General features: G+C 35.2%; 1 protein-coding gene across 5 annotated transcripts in view; it reads left to right on the plus strand.

Moving 5' to 3' along the window:
• LOC410021 (protein Skeletor, isoforms B/C) overlaps positions 1 to 23223 on the plus strand; it is a 60714-nt gene extending 37491 nt beyond the window's left edge. For 4 of the 5 annotated variants that reach the window (XM_016913442.2, XM_016913443.2, XM_016913441.2 and 1 more), the window contains exons 5-12: positions 14926 to 15164; positions 15233 to 15413; positions 15738 to 15758; positions 15933 to 16305; positions 16521 to 16841; positions 16972 to 17095; positions 17298 to 17589; positions 17911 to 23223. In XM_016913442.2, coding sequence (XP_016768931.1) covers positions 14926 to 15164; positions 15233 to 15413; positions 15738 to 15758; positions 15933 to 16305; positions 16521 to 16841; positions 16972 to 17095; positions 17298 to 17589; positions 17911 to 18027 — 1668 coding nt within the window. In that variant the 3' untranslated portion in view covers positions 18028 to 23223. The remainder of the gene's footprint in view (positions 1 to 14925; positions 15165 to 15232; positions 15414 to 15737; positions 15759 to 15932; positions 16306 to 16520; positions 16842 to 16971; positions 17096 to 17297; positions 17590 to 17910) is intronic. The other variant, XM_016913454.2, reaches the window with a different exon arrangement.
• The last annotated feature ends 526 nt before the right edge of the window (positions 23224 to 23749 follow it).

The following is a 23749-nucleotide window of genomic DNA, read 5'->3' on the forward strand; positions in this document are numbered from 1 at the left end:
GATTTAATTATGATTTAATTATTTGTAATTAGAATTGACAGTTGTATCGTAGAGGAATTTTGAACGATCGAGCAGAATTGTTCGCGAGAAAGATACATTTTTTAATTTAATTTTTTATTATAGGGATGATCAATTTTTTTTTTATAAACAGGCAGGTTGTGTCTACATGTTATGAAACATGAATGATATTGGTAAATAAACGAGGATGTTAAAGGAAACTTATGAAATCGTGTTTGGGAAATGGTAATTGATAAAAAATATCCCGTATTTTTAATATTCTGATATTCATGGTAGGATATTTTTCAAATAACTATAAATATAATATGAATACAGTATAGGAGTATTAATATCCTCAGTTTATTAATTAAATATCTAATTAATTTGTTTTTTAATTTCGCTAATTTTCTAACATTTTATATCAACGAGATAATTTTTCCTATTTTTCCTATTCGTTTTATTAAAATAAAACTTTTATTTAAAAAAATTAATCGAGGAAATAAATAAATAACCTTTGCTCATTGAAAAATAATCCAAACATTCTTCTCTAAAAACATAAAAATTCTTTACTCTTCTCTACATTTAAATAATTTATATTCAATCAATAATTTTTAATTTTCCAACCATATATAAAATGTCAATAATATTTCTTTTTGAAAGATTTTAAAAATGAAATTTATTTATTTTAATTTAATTTTACATTCATACATTAGAAATAATATAGCAACATAATATAAGAATCAAAATTATTATAAAGAATAAAATATAAATACACGATATTAACATTGCATTCGTATTAATTTATATAATCGTAGCAAAAAGGAGCAAAATTCATTTACTTTTCTTTCTTTTATTCCAAACCGAGAAAGTAAAGAGGAATAAATCTATCCACCCTTTTTGCACGCCCACTCGCTTAGCGAGAGGAATCGAGAACGGTCCGGTCGGGCTTACGCTCACTCAGTCGGTATCGCTTGGTGGAAATTTTCGGGGGAAAGGGAAAAGGTTTGAAACAGGCATATCGACGGTGGAGAGAGCGGAGGCTTTTGCTCTTATATTAGGAGGGCTTTAATATCGAAGTCTGAGGGGTGGTGCTCCCATACCGTGACAACCCTCCATCAGACACGCTCTGTCACCGCAAAACGCGCTGTCCGCCGCCTATGCTCCATTCTACAGGGTGTCCCGTTACGATACGCGTCCCGTATAAGTGATCGCTCCGGTCTTTCGTATAAATCGATCCCTCAACTCTCTTTCGAGTTGAGTGCACCGATCAGGGACGTGAGTAGAAGCCAGACCAGCCGGCCTAAAGGGGGCGGGAAACACGATAAATGTACAATCGCGATTTTGCGATAGGAATATAGAAAAGAGCTCTTATACTCCATTTCAAACAGCACGAAAGCTTGGAATTTCGAGGACGAATTTCTTTATGTGTGTGTGTGTGGAAATATTTCGAGAGAATATTTTTTTCTTATTCAGTTTAGAAAATACGTGTGCAACTCTTTTATTATTTTCACAGTCCAATTATTTTCTTCCACGTTCAAGTTAAAATAATAATTTAAAGAAATAGTATCTTAAAGTATCACGAGTGATCATGCACGAAAAGGTGCAAATGAACACCGTGTTCTTCTCCCAATACTGGATGGAAAATCTCGACGATCCCCCCGAGAAGGGCTCTTGTTTCCCTCCGTTCGTGATTCGCTGAGGATTCGAGAAGAAGAAGGGGGGGCTGACCGATACGTACAACAGTAGGGGGTAGGTTTTGCTTGGATATCTGGTAGACAGGAGCTGTCTATCAGTCGGCATACCCTTGCGATACGTCGAAGGATGTATTGTTGGAATAAGCCTTCTTCTTGTTCCGCTTTTCCTTTTCCACCCCTCGTATTCCACCCAGCTATACCCACCGCCATCGTCGAAGCGGTTGGGTTCCTTTTCAAAAGAACTCGTGGAGATATCCTTGCTCGATATCAAACCACCGTTCAATGGACCACTGATTCAGATAGGATTTAGCAATTTTTTTCTCTCCCTCCCTCCCTCTCTCTCTCTCTTTTCCAGCTCCCTTTGCTCGACCAACGTCCAAAACGGTGGTCCCACTTTTACACGCGATTGGGGGAGGGGGAAGGGAAGCCTTTGATTCCGGGGATTTTATCCGCGAGGTTTCCTCGAGGAATCCAAAACGGTTGAAACCGTTGATCGGTCTTTCATCTCGATCTCTTATTTCGATGCGATTCTATTTTTCTTAATTGTGAAACCGGTGAAAGAATAAGATCGCTTTCCTGCTTCTTTCTTAATTGTTTCGTAACCATGTATGTGGTGTATCGGTTTTTACATTTATCTTACGAAAGTTCGATTAATAAGTCGTGTCGAGGGGAGAGAATGGTAGTTCGTTTCACTACGTGAGACGTTCTTCGATATATTATTTTCATTTCTTGAAATATAATCTCGTACAGAAAAAGTATTTAACTTCTGTTTTATCGATCTGCTGTAAAAATTTGAGGATTGATTTTATTCACTCGCAAAGAGATATTCTACGTGGATAAATTTTCATTAAAAATCAGATTTTTTTAAAGATAGAAAATCATTTTTATTCCTTATGAATGAAGTGTATATATTCTCATGAATTTAAAATGTTGTCCATCGAAGGCTAACATCAATGGTATATGAAATGTAAAAAAAAAAAAAAAAAAAAAAAAAAAAACGAGATATCTCGTCCGTGACATCATACGAATAATATTGCGTCACGAAATATCTCGACTGGCATTGTGGCATTGTACGAACGATATTGTGTCGCGAAATATATCAACTGTGATGTCCTATAAACGATATTGTATCATGGAATATTTTATCCATGTTTGTTCATTAAAATATACAATAAATATATATATATATAAATTAATTATCGCAAATACAATAGAATAAAATTATACTTGATGCATCACGAAAAAAAAAAAATGTTATACTATTTATTTCTCGATTCCTCTTTTCTTTCGTCATTCCTTTCTTATATATTTAAAATATAAATCTCTGATCGGACTAGATTGCGAATTAAGAATCGATTTTATTACTTATACAAGTGCTTGTTCCCGATTTTCAATCAGTTATCCAACTTATATCTTCGATATAAGTTCTCTCTGATATCCAATAAGCCATTATTTGATAAAATGGTAGACGTACAATCAAGAAAAAAAAAATAAATAAAAATAAATCACAAGAAATCTGCTCTACGAATCGTGAGCTATGCCCAGAATGTTATCTTCTGTCTGACCATTGCGCGATATAAACTACTGTGGTACGCGTGATCGCGCCACTCGTACTACTGCATGCGAGAATCAACCAGAAATACATAAAGAATTGGAATTGTTTTATCTTTGAATCTCGTACGCGTTAGAAGAATAATTGAACAAGTATTTTTATCAATCTTCGATTAATTTTAAATTGCGTAATCATTTGTTTCTTATAAAAATCTTGTTATTTTTATTTTAATTTTTACTTTTACTTTTATCACATTTCATCTCTCATACTCTTTATATTTAAAACATTCTCAAAATATTCTTCTTTTCTATTCTATATTAAGTAAATAAAATGTGTGTTTTTTAATTCGAAAGAAGAAAGGAGACTGAAGAAGAAAATATTGAAGATAAATTTAATCGAAGATATCCGATCAACCCGATCCCCTAAACGACAGATTATACTTCGGTGGCGCATTTAAATTATATCAGCTGGCTAGGGTATCGCTCCAACCACCGGTTTTCGGCGATGGTTGTGTTTTAACCGGAAGAGAAGAAAGGGTCGTCCTGTGGGCGTGTCACGGCATTTGCATTTGAATTCCCCGTCCCTTTCCCCGGAACACAGGAGTTAATTAAACGCCTTATAGTTTTCGGGGTTGGATGACGAAGTACGACTGCCTGTGGCACCAAGTGGACGATCCTAGCCCGCGAGAATGTCAATTAATAACCGTTTCAAACGGATTCTAAACACGAGACGAGACGAGACCCGTCTTTCCTCTCCAAAATAGGATTCTCATTAAGCCTCTATTTTCCTATATTGCATGAGGAATATTTTCTATTTTTGTCACTACATATATATATATATATATATGTATGTATGTATATATACGACGCTTTATTGAAAAAATATTGTCATAGATTACGCAGTCTTTGTGACGGAAAAACGTGTGCGGAACAGCAAGGCGAAAACATGAGCGAAAGCTCTCGTATAAATCGTTTGCATTGACAGTATTTATTGTGCCGGAGCGGCGAATGATTTCCAGTCACGTTGAAGGACTTCTCGGAAAACACTCCATAGCATTCCCGTTTCGCTCTTTCCAGCCGGTCGACGCTAATCGTCGATCGGAAACCGGTAATATCGTCTCCAAATATTTTATAGCTGACGCGATCGTTGAATATATCGATGGTGCAAAAAAAAAAAAAAGAAAAAAGAAATATTTGTAAACACGAGACGAGATATATATATTTCCCATGAATCTCGTGAAATGATCAAAATATTTTCATACTTACTTTCAATCACATTCGCTCTTAGGGATGAAAAACAAGAAGGAAACTTTTTATTAAACACGAAAAATTCCACTTATGAAAAAAAATGTTCCGCTTAAATTTCATCGTTGAAGTCGAAAAAAAAATATTCGAAACAACGTTTAACCAGAGTTAATTTTTTTTTTTCTTTCTTTTTTAATCTTAAGGATTATTCTCCACACTTTTTTCCTTCATTAACGATACATCGAGCACTCGTTAAAATTCTATATATCCTGATCGGCGAGTACGGTGATTAAATTAGTAATGCTTTTTCCCTCCCCGGCTCGGGGATCCATTCAACGATACAATTTTTAATCCGTCGATATATCATCCTCGATGAGTTATTGTTTTTGTAAAAAAGTAAGTTGTAAGTTGTGAATTGGATCGGGCCCATCACTAGTAAAATCCTGGGTAAAATTGTTGCGCATGGGCAGAGAGCGGTACGCCGGGTCGATGTTGGCCGGGGCTGGCTGACTGGCTGCTAGCAGACGATACTCTCCCCTTTCTCTTCGTCTCTATCTTCCCACCCTTCTGCCCTCTCTTCTCCTCCTCCTCCTCCTCCTCCTCACTTCTATCCTAAGTCTAACCTTTCCCTGTTTCGCGTCCTCGTTCCCTCCAAAATTCTTGCCCTCCATCCTTGTCGCCACTGTTCTCGCGCTCGCTTCCGCTTCCCCCTTTTTATACCGCTGTATATCTGCAAAGACCTTCTCCCATTTATCTCTCTCTTTTTTTTTCCTTTCTTTCTTTTTTTTTTTTGGAAAAATTATTTAGTTTCGTCGTCGTAGTCGTCGTCGTTTTCTCATTCTCATTCACAGATTTGTCCCTCTGTGAACCTCGCTCCTTTATTCTACTCTCATTGTTTCCCGCAATTTTCTTATATTCCATTGCAATTCCTTTCCTTTCTCTTCGTTTGTTTTTCCTTTTTTCCTTTTTATTTTCCTCCTCCATTTTTTCGATAGTTTCGGTATGAATGGCCATTACCCTCCTCCCCCTCTCGTTACGCGGCTACGCGTCTTCAAAGAGCCGCCATTTTGAGAAGACTTGGCCGATGGCTACGCTCAGACTTTCGGGAGAGAGCGAAGAGATATCTCTCTCGCTTTTGACGAGATCGAGAAATAGTTTCGATCGAGGCTTGGGGAAAAGAAGCGACGACTCTTTGAATTTTAAAGGGACAATGCCGCGGCATAGCTAACAAGGATTTTTTTCCAACGGCAGAAATAGAGAGGGAGGGGGTGAAAAAGCTTTCTTGTTAGTTCTCGTTTTAAAAGTGGACTATCGATGCTGATTGATAAAAAGCGGTAAACGATATCAAAGGGATTAAAAGAGTTGAATAAATTCCATTCTGATTTCTTTACTCTCTCTTTTTCACAGTTCTAATTGTGAGAAACATTCTTTTTTTTTTCTTCTCCCAGATTAAAATAATCAATCATAACAATCTTTTATTCTGTTTAGTAATGTAACTTGGAGAGATATTTTATGCTCATTCCAGTTGTAAAAGTAGGAGGATAAAGAACAGTTTACAGAATGGAGAATAAGGGAAAAGAATCATATAAAATTTGTTTAGAAATCTGCCTTTTTTTATAATTATAATTAGAAGCAAATGTTAAAAATGCAATTTTTATGTATCAGCAGATTAGAGATTATTTCTATGTTGCTTCTTAATTTATGAAAATTAAAATATTCATATTTGTCTATATAACTTTATATTGAAATTTTTATAAAATTTAGATTCTTTTTTTCATTATCCGATAAAAATGAGAACGTTGAGGAAAAGAGAGATAATTCTATATAAAAAAAGTGAGTCAAAATATACATTTTAGTACACTTTTTTTTTTCGTTTGAAGCTTAGCTTATCGAGCCAAATCAAATAAAATAATCAAGCGAAATATTTTTCAAATAAAAATGAATTTTGACTAATTCACGTTTGGATACGAGTGGATTATTGCCAAGAGATTATTCTATATACGAAGATAATTGATTCAACGAATTTTCAAATTCAATTTTATGGAAAACAAGTTTTTAAATAAAAAAAAAAAATCGCTTTGTCGATTATTTATTCCAGCCAAGAACGAGTCAAATTTATCTCGCTTGAACAATTTTCAAAATGATTTATTTTTCGAATCGAACGAATAAAATTTTATTTCATATTCTCGATTTATCTTTCCAAACTACTGCGAAACAATTTTTTTCTCTCATCCTCACTGCAATTTGTCAAAAAATAAATTTTCTCCATATCATCCAACAAGTATCCCCAACCAAATATTTTCCATCGTGCGTAGATTATTGCACATTTTTTTAAGAAGGAAACTCGCATTTAATCGCGTAACTCATCGCGCGGCTCGTGAATCGTGGCGTGTACCGTAACAGGGCGCCATTTTGAAGCCAGCCCAAAGCCTCGCACACAGTTTCAAAGCGGCCGCAACGGTGCATCAGGTGCAACGAGGGTTGTGTGTTGCACGACCACGCGTATAAGGGCGCACGTATATATGGCAAGCGCCGCTGGAACCTCGCCAGAACTATAAAATTACCCTTTCCCGCCTGGAAAAAAAAAACGGCACGCCATCGAATTTTTAACACCGCGACGCTAATCGACCGAGTTCTCGTGGAGTAGAGTTTTTCCCTCCCCGAAGCGGATAATATTAACGGAGGAGAATGGCCAGTTTAAAAAAAAGAAAAAAAGGAAAGCGGAGAAAAGTGCAAAATTAACACGAGTACGGGAACACACCCCGGACTTTTCCACTGTCTAAGTAACCCTCCCTCCCTCTCTGTCTGCTTTGAGGAGGGGGGGGGGGGGAGGGATGGTCGAGTCGTGCATTTCCTCGGCACATATGAACAGTAGCTGCGCAGGCAGCATTCGGATACACATAAGTGGTCGAGTACACACGAGTAGACGGGGAAATGAAATACTGGGCAGAGTGGTTGGTTGGCTGGCGATGATGCGGAAGGAGAGGTTGGGGTTGGTGAAAACGGGAGAAACAAAATGAATGCGAACGAGGCGAAGTGGAACGAAGTTAGTACCTCGTGTCTGACCACCAACGTGCTTCAACAAAAAGTTATCATTTTTCGTTGGGAATTGAACTCTCTCTCTCTCTTTCTCTATTCCGTCTCAATTTCCAGATTTTTTCCTTCACTTCACTCTTTCTTATGTAATAATTTCCTTTTACAAACTTACTTTTAACTCTAACACCGTCCTCGTGTATCGTCCTCTCTCTCTCTCTTTCTTTCTTCTACTCATTCATCCTCTCTCTGTTTGACCGATTCTCCGACTCTCTCTTTCGCACCCTCTGTCATCCCCTTTATATATATGTGTGTGTGTATCTTTCTCGCTCACCGACACGCCGATTGGACGGGAGCTTGCGAAAGTTCCAGGTATTCCGGAGGACCGCCCACCGGTCCTCCCGTAGCCGGGAAAGTTTCGTCATTCCGTGCAGAATAGGGAGGGAGTCTGGATGCTGATGTTGCTCCGCTTGTATACCTTGGCAATTGGTCGCCCCTATTCAGAAATCACGCGGCCAGCCACTTTCTGACAACTGTCTTCCACGCTGGTTGTAATTAAATTTCCAAGAATTTGAAACGTAGATCGATTGTCTTGGAGTGGAACCTTTTTCAAAAAACGAACGAAAAAAAAAAAAGAAGAGAGGAAGGAAAAATTCAAGGATAGGAATGTTGATTATACTCGTTAATTCGAGTAGATATCAATCCCCCAAGGCGTGGCGTGGAAACTCACCGGCTCAGCCTTCAGGAAAGAAGTTGGAAGTGACGCGAGAAATCCGTGTAATTAGACTGGTGGAACGTATTTAACGGGGGGGCTTATCCCCGGTTAGTATAAAGTTTCGGTTAAAAAAAAGTTCCATTAAATCCGCCGGCTAAGATATAGAGGAATTACGAGGAGGGGTGGCTCTTTTAATTTATCACCTACTTAGAGTCCAACGGACGCTGCTCCGATGAAAACCAGTCCCTTTTAAGTCCGATTTCCAAGATTCCAAAACCAATTGCTCGGTCGTTGGATTGGAATTTTTCAGCGAGCTTCGCGAAAACGTGAGATACGTCTAAGCTAATCTCTTCCCTGTATAAATTATTTTTATGAATATACTTTAGAATATATTTGAAAATTTCATTAAATTTATTTGAGTGTTTATCCAATTAAAACAACAGTTATTCGATAAATAAAAGTTGTGTGTATCAAAAGAAACAATTTTGCAAATACAATATTTAATGGGTAGAGAATCAGAATTATATTTGACATGTTGCAATAACTAATTATCTTAAAATTATCTCATATTTTGATTAAACATTTCAAATTTTTATTTATCCTGTAAAGATACAAAATCTATTTTCGAAGATAATAGTGTAACAGAGTCAGAATTCAGATAATCAAACACTAATATTCGTATAAATAAATTTTCGTTATATTTAATAATAGCAAAAATCATTTTTCGATTTAGTTAAACAAGATCTTTCCACCGTCTCAAGATCTCAGCACTGATAACTGCGTTATCAATTTAATCGTCTGTTAGAGACAGCCTTGAACGATAATCACGGAAGACTAGAATTCCTGGGCTCGGTAGCAGTGAGCTGCAACGTAATGTGGGTTTGCTCTTGTTTGATGGAGAACATAAGGGATGTTGGTATCGAGCCTAACAAGGCTCGATGTCTCAATTTCCGTAAGAACGTGCGCCTCGCAACAGGGGGTGTCCGATGTGAAGGGGAACGCGCGCCTGACTGGTGACGATACGGGGCTGATAAGGTGTTAAAATAATATACAATTATGGCCTGTCTTTTTGGATGAATCATCCGATCCCTTTGCGATTATTATAATATCTTGTCATTGAAATTTATGAAAATTTTAATGATGAAATTTATGAAAATTAATGAGATAATAGGAGGAAGAAAAAAATTAGAATCAATTTTTCTTTGATATTATTTTCCTAATATCCGAAGAAAGAATTGAACATAAAACTAATAATAAGATTTACGAAACAATTGAACAATTTTCAAATGAATGCTTGTTAAAAAATATATTTAATATATTTAATATATTTACGTAATCGAAATAATTTAAACGATTTTTAATAGATTAAAAAAAAAATTTGAAGGTTAAAAATATGAGAGAGAGAAAAGATATTTTTTAAGTCAGAAGTATTGGATCCTGTTTGCCCTTGGTTGCATAGTCGCGTCTCTTTCTCCGGAATTGTTTCTTGATGCTATCTCTGACTCTCCAGTTTGTTAGGGGGATTTATTTGATTGAATATCGACTGTTCGAGCCAACCCGCCTCGGCTATAACGAGTATATCAGCATCGGCCGTATCGTATACCCCCTCCGTCCACGGGGACCGTCCCCATGAATTGTGTTCATGGGGTGGTACGATGTGGATCTTAATCCAAATCAACTGAACGGAGACTCGATCACGTCTTTTTTTTCTCTCTCTCTCTCTCTAAAATAAGTAGATTCATCTGAAAATATCATATATATACAAAGATTGTTTTCTCGAAATACAATTTTTCGAATATTTAACGTTTTTTTTTTTAGAGATGAATTTTGCAAAATTAGCGTTAATATTTTTACAATTTTTAGAAGTGGAAGAACGACAGAACGCGGAAGACATTACGGTTGAGAGGTTTATACACGGATGACGCATACACAGACTTAAGAATCTTGCATAATAGAACCCGATTCGAATCTAAATCCGGGCTTACGAGATAAATAGTCTATTAGGGGCTGCACTAACCCCCGTATGAAACTTGGACCGGTCTATAACGATCAGATCAAAGGTATCGAATTGATGGGGACCCTCGTATCCCGATTTATAAATTGTCCCGTGTCCTTTTCCCTGCAACGGATCCATCGAAATTGTCATCGAACGATTTTAATGGAACTTTTTGATTCTAGAAAATTTCACTTATTTCTTTTTCCAATGCATTATGGAAATATTTTAGGAGTCAGTGTATAAATGTTTTGAAAAATATCACTTTTCACTTCCTTATTCTATTTTGTAATAATCTAAAATCAGGCTTAACACTATGCCATTCATTTTATGGATATAAATGAATTTTAATGAGTTGTGCAAAGAAAAAAGAAATATTAAATCCATATAGGAAATTTTTTTAAACGAAATTGACGTCTAATTTCAAAGTTACAATTAAGTGGAATTAAATTAAATTAATAATATACACTATTTAATAGTGAAATTTTTATAAAAAATATATATATTCTTCTTTATCCCAAATATTTAAGTGTTTAATTCGTAATTTCTATATTTCGCATAGAAAATGTCCATCTGTCAGAGAATCAAATGATCAGATGAGTCGGCTGGAAAAGATTAAAATGAATTATATTAAAATTAAAGTGAATAATGTAGCCATAAATCAAATAATATTCGTGCTTAAATGAGTATCCATCAGAGATTAATCTAAGAATCACCAATCTCTTTTAAGAGAAGATTTCATCTATGAGGTTGAAATATTTCTCGGCACGTGAAAAATTTCTTTGAATTATTAGAAAAACATTGCATCCAAAAATTATTTTTTAATCAGCAATCATTACAATCATTACAATTTTCCCTGACAAGAAATCTACTACATATAATATTTCATTAGAAATTATTAATCTCATTTAATTTTTACCTAATTACATGATATTTCATTCATTATCAAAAGAAAATTTCTTCCAAAAGATGAATAATCGAGAAATTAAAGAAATATAATATAATACAATGTAATATTTTTACCTAAACTTATTCTTTACTTATTCTTACCGTTTTATAAGAGAAATTCTTTTGTTCAAAGGGCTAAAAATTACAATTATTTCTAAATTGAAAATAAAAAAGTTCAACTGTGTAAAAATAACTAGATCTTGCAACTAGATCTGAAAAGGAAGAAACAAAGATAGGTTATTCGTGGAAAAAAAATGGACTATAAATGAAATCCAATTATTAATCATCGAAATATTGCGAAAAAATGTAATATTTCAAGGAAGATACACGTGTAATCGTGTGGGCGATTCCACGGAACGCAAATGGAAAAGTATTCATCCGATAAACTGGCTATTTAATGTCAAGAGTTCAGATTCAACTATCGAGACACGTGGCTCTCTGTCAAATTTGATTACTCCGAATAACAACCCACGATATTACAATATAATTAAATTGCACGTATACCAAATTTTCTTTCCCTTTTCCTTCGATATCATCATTTCTTTCGTTTAACAATACGAAATCGCGACATATTTTTTAAAATACCAACGAAATACCAACGACAATTAATTTATTCATCTTCGAAAACGTATCAGCTGGAGAAACTATCCTTCGATATCATCCTTCCTTTCGTTTAACAATTACAAAATCGCGACATATTTTTTAAAATACCAACGAAATACCAACGAGCCAATCAATTTATTCATCTTCGAAAACGTATCAGAAACTATCCTCGTCGAAGGACCAATTTTGAGCAGATCGTGCCCACTCAAAACACCATTAAGCCCGAGTTCTAGTCCATTGGTGTCTAACATCTCTCTCTCTATCTATCTCTCTCTTTCTCTCACATTTGTGCGTATATTAAGGGTGGATATGATTGACGAGCCCTTAAACGAAATGGGATTAATGCGCGTGCAAATTTCAAACTCCATCCCCCCCTTTTCGTGAAGGGAGACGTCGGCCCGGCTTGGCTGATAATCATTATTATTAACGATGGTATTAGCATTCGACGAAGTGAGGCCAGGCCGCTCCATTTTCCGACGGGGACAAAGATCGGGGGAAAAAAGGAATCCCTTCGTTTTCTGATCGGCAAAACGTTTTTTCGTTTCGGAACGAAACGTCTCCGAGAGGTTGGAGAAAGATTTGGAAAAATAAAGGCGCGCGCGCGTTAATTTGTCGGTTGAATGCTCGTAAAGCCGCGTGTACATCGGTGGATGATTAATTTCTGAAAGGGACGCCAGGTTTCCTCGTGATGTTGCCTTTTGAAACGGTCGGTTAATGAAGAAGTTTTCTCAGCCACTGGTCTCGGCGGAAAATTATTAATCTATCCTTGCCGTTGACTCCAGTCTTTTGAATAGCGAATTGATTTTCTTTTTTTTTTCGCGATTAATTCTTGAAAGAGATCTCCTGAATATTCGAACAGTTTAGATTGATTTGTTGTTACAATTTGATATGTATTATTTTTTAATACAGTCGATCTATTATTTGGTAAATTATTTAAGTAATACCTAGAATTAAATAAATAGATAATATACGTTATAATAGTTTATAAAGTTGAATAACTTGAATATAGAACTCATTACATTTTAAAAATCAATTTCAGTAATTTTAATCTACGAGTGTTATTGAATATTACACAAATATTAAATAAAAGGATCGTAAAGAATAAAATTACCATAAATTAGTAAGTCAAAAAATTTTCGAAATTTCTTTAGTGGATCAATCTTTCTGTACCTGAGCAAAAAAGTGGCAAAGTTACAAGGAGATTGGCTGCCTGGAAAATTTCGTGGCCGAGTTGAAAACGTGAAGAATTCGAATCGAGAGAGAAAGAGAAAAGTAAATAATTTAACGAATCGTACGACCCTGATATGGAAAACTCATATCGTCAGTTCAAGGTATCGCACGTATCGATTCCTTTGTAGACAAAAGTCTGGGAGTCGGTTCCAAAGAACATCTCGAAACCGTGGAATCAGGCCACGTATACAGTAGCCTTGAGCGGAATATCGAAGACGTCCAAGATATTCACCGACTTTTCAATCTTCGACTCTTGGCATACTTTTCGAGAAGTCGATAAAAAAGACAATAGAAAAATAGAGACCGATAGAACTGGTTAATCGGCCCACGCCAATCACACATGCATCAACATAGTTAATCCCATCCAAAAATTATCTTTCAACGAATTGAAGAAGATGATTAAATTTGTAAAAAGAAACTATCAACCAAGAATGCTTTTCTAATGAATCATTGCAATTAATTGTTGAGGCTTATTAAAATTAAATTCAATTATAATGAATTCACAAAGATTGTAACACAAGATAAAAACTTTTTATCCTTGGAAAGTGTTGAAAAATTTCCAATCTTTTGAAATCGCGAGTTTTACAAAATCGATATTTAATTATTTTTTCCCCTGAATAATAACGAAGAGCCTCCATTTTGAGAATCCAAATTTCCATTTTGATTTGTTCAATTGACGAAATTAAAATGAAGACAGAGAAAAGACAGAAGATGGAGAAGGAATTTCAAAAGAGGAAGCGATATAAAATTGTATCGCGTGCGCGAAATAGATTTGTCCAGGGTTTACGGAATGAGTTGAGAAATCGTCGCGAGCATTGAATTTTCTCCCATAAAACGTTCCCCCGAGGATAAGCAAGTAGATCACTCTGTATACGGGATGGAATCCGTTTCTCGGATTTTACGGAGGTCCCGCTCGAGATCTTTTCTTCTTTTTCTTTTTTTCTTTCTTCCCTTTCACCCTCCTCACATCATCCCCATCTCTGCTCCTCTCCTTTCCTCCCTATCGTTATTCCACTTCTACACTTCTCATTCCCGTCTCACTTATTCAGACGTTTGACGGAACTTAGAATATAAACGATCCCAAACCAACCCCCTATTGGTACGTCAGCTTCAACTTGAGGGGGTAAGGAATGATAGATCGACTTTTTCGACTGGCAGGGTGTAAATATGCGGCCTCTCTGAAAGACAAGTTGATGAGACGGTTCCTGTTCGATGCCGGAAACTCTCCTCTCTTTCTCTCTCTCTCTCTCTTTTTATATATATGTATGTGTGTGTATATATCTTTCTCTATCCTTTTGCTTTCGACGAGGAAATCGAACGTTCGATACGTTCTTCTGAAACTTGAAATTTTCTAGACTTGGAAAAAATTATTAAATATTGAAGAGGAGAGAAAGAAAAAATTTAGAAAATTTCGTATCGAATTTTTTATTTTTTCTAATATAAAGCAATTTGTATAATTTTTGAGTGAAAGTAAATTGTGAGACTGTATTAAATTGTTGATAAAAAGATTAATATCGATGCTGTGAGATTTATTTTATTTTATAGTAATCAATATAAATTTCATTCTCTCTTCCTAAGTATAATTTTTACAATTATAAGTTTTATTTTCTTCAAGCTTCTCTTCCCTTTGTTCAAGTTTTCTCTTGGCATTTTTTATTCGAATAAATAATTAAAATTATATATTATCCTCCATCAGTATGATCATTATTCCTCATAATCGATTATACATCATGTAATATAATTGAAAATAAAACAATATAAGATATATCTTCAAATTCTCATTAATATTTTACAACTACTTATTAATTTATATATTCTTTTCGATTCTTAAACGATTATAATACTACCAATTCTGATAATTTTCGATAATTTTATCAAAGTGACCAGCTGAAAAAGTTTTTTTTAATATATCGTAGGTGAATTTCGGCGACGTTTTCATCCCGGCAAATTTAAAAGTGCCGAAGGCAAGAGTGCTGCCAGAATTCTCGAGGCTGGCCCACGGCCTCCGTAGCGGGAACATCACCATTCTAGATAGCAAAACATTTTACATACCGAATCTTCATTACGATGGTGCCGGGCCGGACGCGTATTTCTGGGTTGGGAACGGTTCAGAGCCGACCACGTTCGGCATCAAAGTGCCAAACGAGAGGAAAAGGTGCGTAACCCCGCTCGATTAATTATACAATTAACGAGAAATGGAGGAAAAATTTTTCGTCCCTACAGTTTGGCACCATTGAAGGGGTATCAAGGTGAGGACATCGAAATCGTTTTGCCGGGGAACTTGACGGTGCACGACATTGACTGGTTGTCGGTATGGTGCGTGCAATACAAGCACAACTTCGGGCACGTACTGATACCCAAGGACCTCGATGTTCCGCCCGCTCTTGGACAGACCAAAATTACGGTAACTGAAAACCTGATGTTCAATCTCGAACGAAATTCCATTTTCTAGTATTCATGCATCTCTTAACCCTTTCGCTACCAAGGACGAGATATCTCGTCTCTCTCTATTAAATTCTTTATTACCAAAAATCTATATTATTCTATACGGACGAGGTATCCCGAAGTGAAAACGCGAGATATCTCGTCCATATCATATCTCATCGAACGACACTCACTTCGTTCGACGAGATATCTCGCCGTTTGGCAGGAAAGGGTTTAAAGTGTTAAAAACTTTTCAAATTAGATATCGGCATTTCATTAACGAAATGTATTTTTATCGGGATAGCCGCCTTGGTGGTACGATCCTGTAAGTAACTAGTAGAGTCTATCAAACAGATATCGACGTGTTCAGAAACGATCATTCAGTTTTATATAATTAGTGTTATTAACGTGATCCCGCATTAATAAGAAAAAAAGAAAAAAAAAAGAAAGAAGAAAGGAAAAAGGAGAGAAGGCAAAAATTTGAAAATATCTTTTCCAGACAAGCAGTACACCGTCACCGCCCCTGTCCAAACACGAGTTGACCAATTGCAAGGAAATGCTGGAGGGTCGTGTACAAGTCCAGTGGGAGATGATAGGAGACGACATTCAGATCAGAGTGTCCGGCCGGATCAGGGAGGACCAGTACGTTGCGTTCGGTTTATCCGGCCGAGAGGGAAAGTCGGAGATGATCGGTGGGGATGTGGTGGTGGTCGCTTACAACAACAGGACCGATAAATTCATCGCCGAGGACTATTACATGTCGGATTACGCGCAGTGTGACGGGAATAAGGGTGTGTGCCCGGACGAAAGGATTGGAGGGAAGAACGACGCCGTTCTTGTGCATGGAGAACGAAAGAACGGAGTGACGACAGGTAAAAACCTTTTATAAATATCATTTCAATTAAATAATATTAAATTTACGTAATTTGATGATCAATTTAGGAAGAAAAATTGTTTTGTTTTTATAACTGTTGATTTCTAACTTTAAACAAGAATTTTTTAAGAATGAAATACTAAAGTTAACATTTTAATTGAGAAGAGAGAAAAAAATTTTGGATTAAATTATTGTTTAAAAATATCGTTTCAGTTACTTATATGAGGCCGATGAGCACGAACGAGCCAGTGAAGGACAAAATGATCCCGAACACTGAGACGAGCGTGATCGCTGCAATAGGGCCTCTGAATTTGAGAGGAGAAGCGAATGCTCATCAAAGCTTCGACAAGACGACCGAGGACATCCGTATTGATTTTACGTCGAGAAATGTGCACGAGTGTACAAATTCCCTCTACAATCTCCCGGACATGTCTGACATCAAACCCTGGCCCGTAGCCGTGATCACCAACGAAACTATGTTCAGTGCTAGGATCGGGCCTGCCGGTGGGAAAAGGGGATACACGAGAATTACAGGTAACTTTCCTCCTATCCTAATCTTATAAAAAAGTTTTTCCATCCGCTACACGTTCTTCTTCTTCCTTTTCTACTTGTGCATATTCTTTATCACACCGTTGATCGAATATCTTAATAATTAATTACGCAGGACAACCTGCTTGGGGAATCGCGTGGTACATCAACGACTTGCTCATCCCAGAAATCACGGTGGAGAGAGGACAAACGTACACGTTCATAGTGGAGGGCGGAAACGATCCAACTAATCCAGCCAGGCAAGTTGGAATTTCAAGAGCTGACAAGAGTTTATTACAATCCATATATTTCGTTTATCGTTATTTGATTGCAATTTTATTAAATTCATTTCTCATTACAATTGAATGTAATGCATAAAATCAAACATATGATTATTTTGTGAATATTGTTTCCTTTTGAAATTACTCATGGAATGCAAGAATGTATTTTATTCGTTATTAGGTACCATCCATTTTACATCACCAACAGTCCAGAGGGTGGATTTGGCCAAAAAACTGAGGATGAACGAAAGGGGCAAAGAGTGTTCGCAGGAGTAAAGTACGAGGATGGATATCCTCATCCAACTGCGGCCGGCCGCTATTGCGAATGGGTTCACAAGACGGTAGATATGAGTGCGGATATGGAGACTTTTGAAAACTTCTTTGAAACTCTTAGACTCGAGTGTGACAAGGGTGAACCGGCGAAACTTGTTTGGACCGTGACCGAGGACACTCCAGATTTAGTTTATTATCAGGTATTTATTAAAATATAATTGTATCAAATTAATTAAAAGAAATGTGCAATTCGATAACTTATGAAAGTTTATATCTTGAAATATAATAAGATTCAGATTTTTCAGAAATATCTTATTATAAAGTTCAATTATAAAATCGTTTCATTGTCGAGGAAGAATAAGAATTGAATGAGAAAAGCTTATTACTAAAAAAAAAAGAATTTGCTTTTGTGAAGAAGACAATTGTTGCCTTAATATTAAAATTGATTTGAAAATTTAATAATATTATAATGTACGTATTACCAGATATGAGAAATAACTGAATATTTTATTTTTCTACAGTGTTACACGCACAATAATTTGGGCTGGAAAATACACGTTGTCAACAGCGCACACACGGCCGTATTGTCGATGGTCACGACGACATTTGTCGTTGGCATGTTAAAATTCGTAAGATGAATTAACCTTCAAATATCGTCTGGCGGGAAATACGCGGGAACGTGGCGAGGTTTGAAATTGAAACAAGCGAAAGGTGGAAATCGAATAAGAAGAAGAATAAAATTCGCGTAAAATAAAAGATGGTGATAAAACAAAAAAAGAAAAAAAAGGAAAAAAACAAAAACAAAAAGCGATTGTTAAAAAATCTGCTGAACATGATACAAGGTTGTAAGAAAGTATTTAGCTCGTAAGGTTTAATCGTACGTAAAAGATTAGCAGAATATTTTTAAGATCTATCAGATTCAATATTTCATACTATACTATACTAAATATATATATGTATATGTACATGTATATTTATATATACAAATACATATAAATATATATATATATATTATATATACATATACATAAATACATATTAACACGGCACTTGAGGAGAACGAGATTCGAGGTGATTTTTAACGTTTAAGAATTTAAGAGACTACTTAGGAAAAAGGAGAGGAAGAATAATTTCTGACAATAATAATAATAATAAATTCGGGATCGGGGTATATATATATATATAAACGTAAATAATTTCCGACAATAACTTGTGAACTTGTGTTATTTATCATGGGATGGGAGGGATATAATTTAAAATCAAAGAGAATTTCTCGATCGGTATGATCGATGTATATCGGTGATAAACGAAAGAACGGGGGGAGGGGGGGGAGGGAAGTATCCGTGGTACATGTACAATGTAAATTTTGCACAAAGCTATAGTTGAGTATAATGTAACATTAAAAATCGAGTAGCACTTAAGATATACATTTATAAATGCTGTCGACTTGACAATAATACGTAGGGTAGTGAACGATGAAGGAATCGCTGAAGAATAAAAATAAATAAATAAATAAATAAATAAATAAAACGAGAAAATATGTACAAGGTATCGTCAGATCATTATATAAGTTAAGGGTGATACAATTACAAAAAAACTATCCCTTATACGTGTAACAATGCTATAATATGTACATATACTATAGAGTGGACCTTCCTAAAACGGAATGAAAGTATAAAATGTGCCTTGGGTACAGATAATAAACTTCTCTAATTACACGAATTAGGAACCACTCGGACAAATGATACCCTGTAATACTTAGGAGCTGGTTTCTTGCGCTTTGAATCGTAAGTATCGTGAAAGTTACGAAAGTAAGGAAAGTAAAAATATCCCATTTTATAAATCAAGTAGAACGATATAACTTGGAGAAGATTTAAAAAAAAAGAAATACACGTATTCACAAGAGACGTACAAACAACCGAGCGCAAGAGATGAGAAATCGTGCAACCAAGAAATCAGAAAAATACATAATCACTTTAGAAAACGTAGAGATTAACGAAAAGTAGGAAAAAAAAAAAGAAAAAAAAAGATATATCTCTTTTTAAATAAATGAATGTAAAAAATTATGCAATACTCAGATTCTAAGTAACAGGGTGTCCTCAAAATTGCTAGCAGCGAACACAAAATTCTTTGCAATTTCGATTGCTTATCGCACGAAGACCAGCCTGTATTTAATTGCATACATACCTAACATAAACATTATATATATACAAACATATATATATATATATATACATATATTAAACATGCATACATTACATATGAAACAAAATTCGAAAATTTACATCGTTTTAGCTGCCAACGTTGTTCAATTTGTATTCGTAATTTATTGTAAGCGATAACCACTTGATAGTTGGATAAAAGATCTAGCATTATTTATACCGTTTCCCTCTCCTTTCGAGTTACGACGATCGAAAGATCGATCCCTCTTCAAATATTACTCGTGAAAAGAAGCGACGAATACATTGGACATCGTTGCCCCAGCTTTTACGTGAGAGAGACGAAGAAAAGAATAGAAAAAAAAACAGCGTTAAGGATAACGTGTTACACGCGTTCGTAAAGTTAATCAAAGCGACAATAAGGCGAAATCGATCCGACGAACGTTTGGATCCAATTAATTCCGGCAATACTCGACGACGATCCTTCAGAGGATTATTCCACATAATTTTCTTCGCGTCTGCATGCCTTAGAGTAACGCATCCTTCGTCGCCATTTTTCTTTCTTCTGTTATTCTTCTCTCCTCTATTATCCTTATCTTTTAAGTTGTTATCCTTTTCTTCTCCAAGCGAGTCCTTCGAGAGGGCGAGGCGGATTGTAACGATGTAAGCGGATATAAAACTCCTACTTCTGTGGAAGACAATAATGACGAGCGACTTGGCGAAATCAAAGATTCGAGAGGGCTGCTCCGAGCGGTTTTTTCCACTGGCGAGTCGAGCGGAGGAAAGTAGCATTTCGAAAAGAAAAAAAGGAAAAAAAGAAAATCCGACTCATCGAAACTTCGCTGTCCCGCGTTTCTCGAGACTTTCGAGACAATAAAGGTGTATCTTCTATAAGGTTATCGATATTCGACAATAAAAAATGTTACTCCGACAATAAAATACGATTGATCAAAGAGTTCTATATTTTATAGACGGAGATGGTGGAACGTATCCAAGCAATAACTTAAACCAAGAGACACTACGAAATCTCGAAACTTTTTCTTATTTTAATTGATTCGAAACTTAAATAATAATTATTACAAATCATTGAATTTAGATTTAGTTTAATTAATCAAAAACAAAATTCAAATCAAAAACAAATTTGACCAATTGTTTATTTGAGAGAAGAATTTCGAGATTTATTAAAAATTTAATTCTTCACGAAAGGATTCTTCTTAAAACAAAGAAAAAAAAAAGAAGAAGAATAAATATATTTCAGAAAATTTCTAAGATCTAAGATAAAAGTCTTTGGTTTAAACCTTTGACAATATTTATGGATACGCTTTACCAATCTTAATTTTGAAACGATTTGGACAATAAATTACGATCGTTTTAAATCGTTATTACGATCGTTAAGTGATCAGGTCGAGCGTTAACGCGGCTATTTTGACAATGGTTGCAACAGGGAAACGCAGGACAGCAGGTGTTATTTGTTAGGAGACAAACGTGTATCTGTACGGATCAATTATTCGAGGTGTAAGTGTACAAAGAAAAAAATTAAATGGCGTACAGTTCCGCCTATATTAAGCTATTATAGTTATATATAAATATATACATATATATATATTATATATATATACAAATGAGTGTACAGAACGAAACGAAAGTTTTAGATAGGAATGTAAAAAAAATCTTCTCTTTTTAATAATCTCTCGTCTCTCCTCTCCTCTCTTTTTCCCTTCGTCCGTCTCTTTCGTATACATGTACACTTTTACGTATCTATCTCTTTTCTCTCTCTTTGTCTCTCGTTTTCACTCCCTCGTTAGAATATTCACGGAGCAGCCCGGCGTTATCCCTCGAGTTGTTAGCGATTAAGGAGCAAACGATAGTTTAGAGGTTAAGTAAAAAAAAAATCTTTCTTTTTTGCTGTATCGACGTGTAATTTAAAGATAAAAAAAAGGGGGGGAGGGAGGGAGATAAATATCGTACGAAGACCGAGAAACGATCCATCGGCCATCGATAATAGATCAAAAAACGAGATGGCCAAATTTCGAAAAAAATCCCGAAACCCCGTGAATTTTAAAATCGTTTAGCGATTTTACCTCGTAACTTTCAAATTTTTGTGTCTCTCTCTCTCTTGTATCGTAGTCAAAATAGGATTTTAAACTCGCGTAACTTTTCTTCCGTACGCGTCGATCCTCTCTTGGAAGTCGATGGAGGATCCAAGGATCGATTAAACTCGATGAAACTTAAGCGAAGGGGAAAGAGAGATCGATAGAAATGTGATTCTATCCCATCAGCGCTCAATTTGAACGAATTGTTTAAGTATTCGTAAGAACGTTCCTCCCTGTGTGAGATCCTTTCCCGCCTGATAATTTCCGAACAAACCTCCTACATTTGTTATTTATCTGTTTTTTCTTGTACGATACTTGTTCACATATCCCTACGAACATATCCCTAATGTAAGATTCGGAAGGTTTTCGAAAAAAAAAAAAAGAGGAAGAAATCGAATCAATGATTTATTCTTGAATTTTCTCTTGAATTTAAAAATATAAAAAAATTAGATAGAAATTAACTTGATTAAGTTTAAATTAATAATATATCCTCGAGATATGGCGTTTATGTCTCTGATTTGTCCAAAATATGCCGAATATCTCGAAAGGTTAAAAATGAAAAATAAGAAAATTGATATAAGCGGCGTTAAATCGTAGAGATAAATAAGGAACAACAAACTAGCGATTTTAATGATGTCGATTAATCAAAATACGGATGTAATAACACTGTCAATATGTATGTAACGACGATGATCTTTTTTTTCGTTTCAACGATGTATCTGATATAGAGGATAACTCGAAGATTTTTAAAAACTGGATATCTTTCTGAATCTTATCCTTGATCGTAGAATATATTTTCACACTTAAGAACAAGGTAGAGAGCGAGAGAAAAAAAGGGAGAAACGGTATAACAGTGCTTCGGCTCTTTGCACTCTTCGAGTATTCTAATATTCTTCCTCTGAATTGTCGAAGCTGCACGTGATATATATATCTACTTACGTGTAAAAAAGAAACAAATGCAAAAAAAAAAAAAACACTTGTATGAATATCGAGATGATAGAAGAAGACAGAACTTTTGAAAAGGATTTTATTATGCGAGTGCAATATGAAGAAACGTACAAAGTGTTATGATAAGAATTGATTTATTATGATAGACCGTCCCTGAGTTGTGTTTAACAAATTTTAAGGATCTATTTTTGAACGACGAGAGTATCGTTGGATCGAGTGTTGTAATATTTTATCGTTAAGAGAGAATGCCTCCTCAGAATCGTGTTTGGATTTGATCGAAAGTAGTGGAATAAACCTGTTAATGATCGGGCACGAGTGCGAAGAGTTGAAGGGAAGAAATTCATAAAATCCATATCCAAATATCCGTAGATAAGTCGTTTTCAAACATGCTGATACGCACCCAAGTTAGTTTATTAGAATGTCTTGTAGAAGATAACTTAGTGAAACTTTGAAAATGAAGAAACGAGGAAAAAAAAAAAAAAAAAAAAGAAGTAAAATTTATCAAGTTGTATTCTATCTGAGGAAATATGCCGAGAAATGGGGGGGGGGGGAAACTTAAGAGCCTAATTCTGGAAAGTATGCCAAATCTTTCGGCAAATTTATCAAGCTCTCGCGTAAACAAAAAAAAAAAAAATAAAAAAATAATGTAGCATTATCGAAAATGATAAAACAATTGTCAACCGTTTTTTTCAACGTTTACGTGTTAGACTAGACTAATCAACAAAGTAACTCTATTAATCGTGTACTCGTATTACTGTAAAGTCGATTCAATTGTCAAGATCCTTCGTGTTTTTACGAAACACGTGCGAAAATGGTTTCATAACATCGTCAAATTTTTTTAATAATTTCTAATCATGTCTTGTGTTACTAAAGAAAAAAAAAAGAAAAAAAAAAAAGAAAAGAAAAGAAAAGAGAAGAAAAAAACAAAAAAAAGAAAAAGGAAAAAAAGGAAGAAAAAGAAAATGAAAGTATTAAAATAATTTATATATTAGGCTAAATGTAACAGCCTAATTTTAATTACAGTTAAAATGCTACTTACATAATCATTGATTCCATTTATCAATCTTTAAAAATACGCACGTGTCTAATGTTTAATGATCATCTTGAATGCGAAAATAAATCGCTCTGGTCCAGAGTATAAACTTACTAACTGCAACTAC

Source organism: Apis mellifera, linkage group LG1, assembly GCF_003254395.2.
Source record: "Apis mellifera strain DH4 linkage group LG1, Amel_HAv3.1, whole genome shotgun sequence".
In the NCBI taxonomy this organism is placed as follows: Eukaryota; Metazoa; Arthropoda; class Insecta; order Hymenoptera; family Apidae; genus Apis; species Apis mellifera.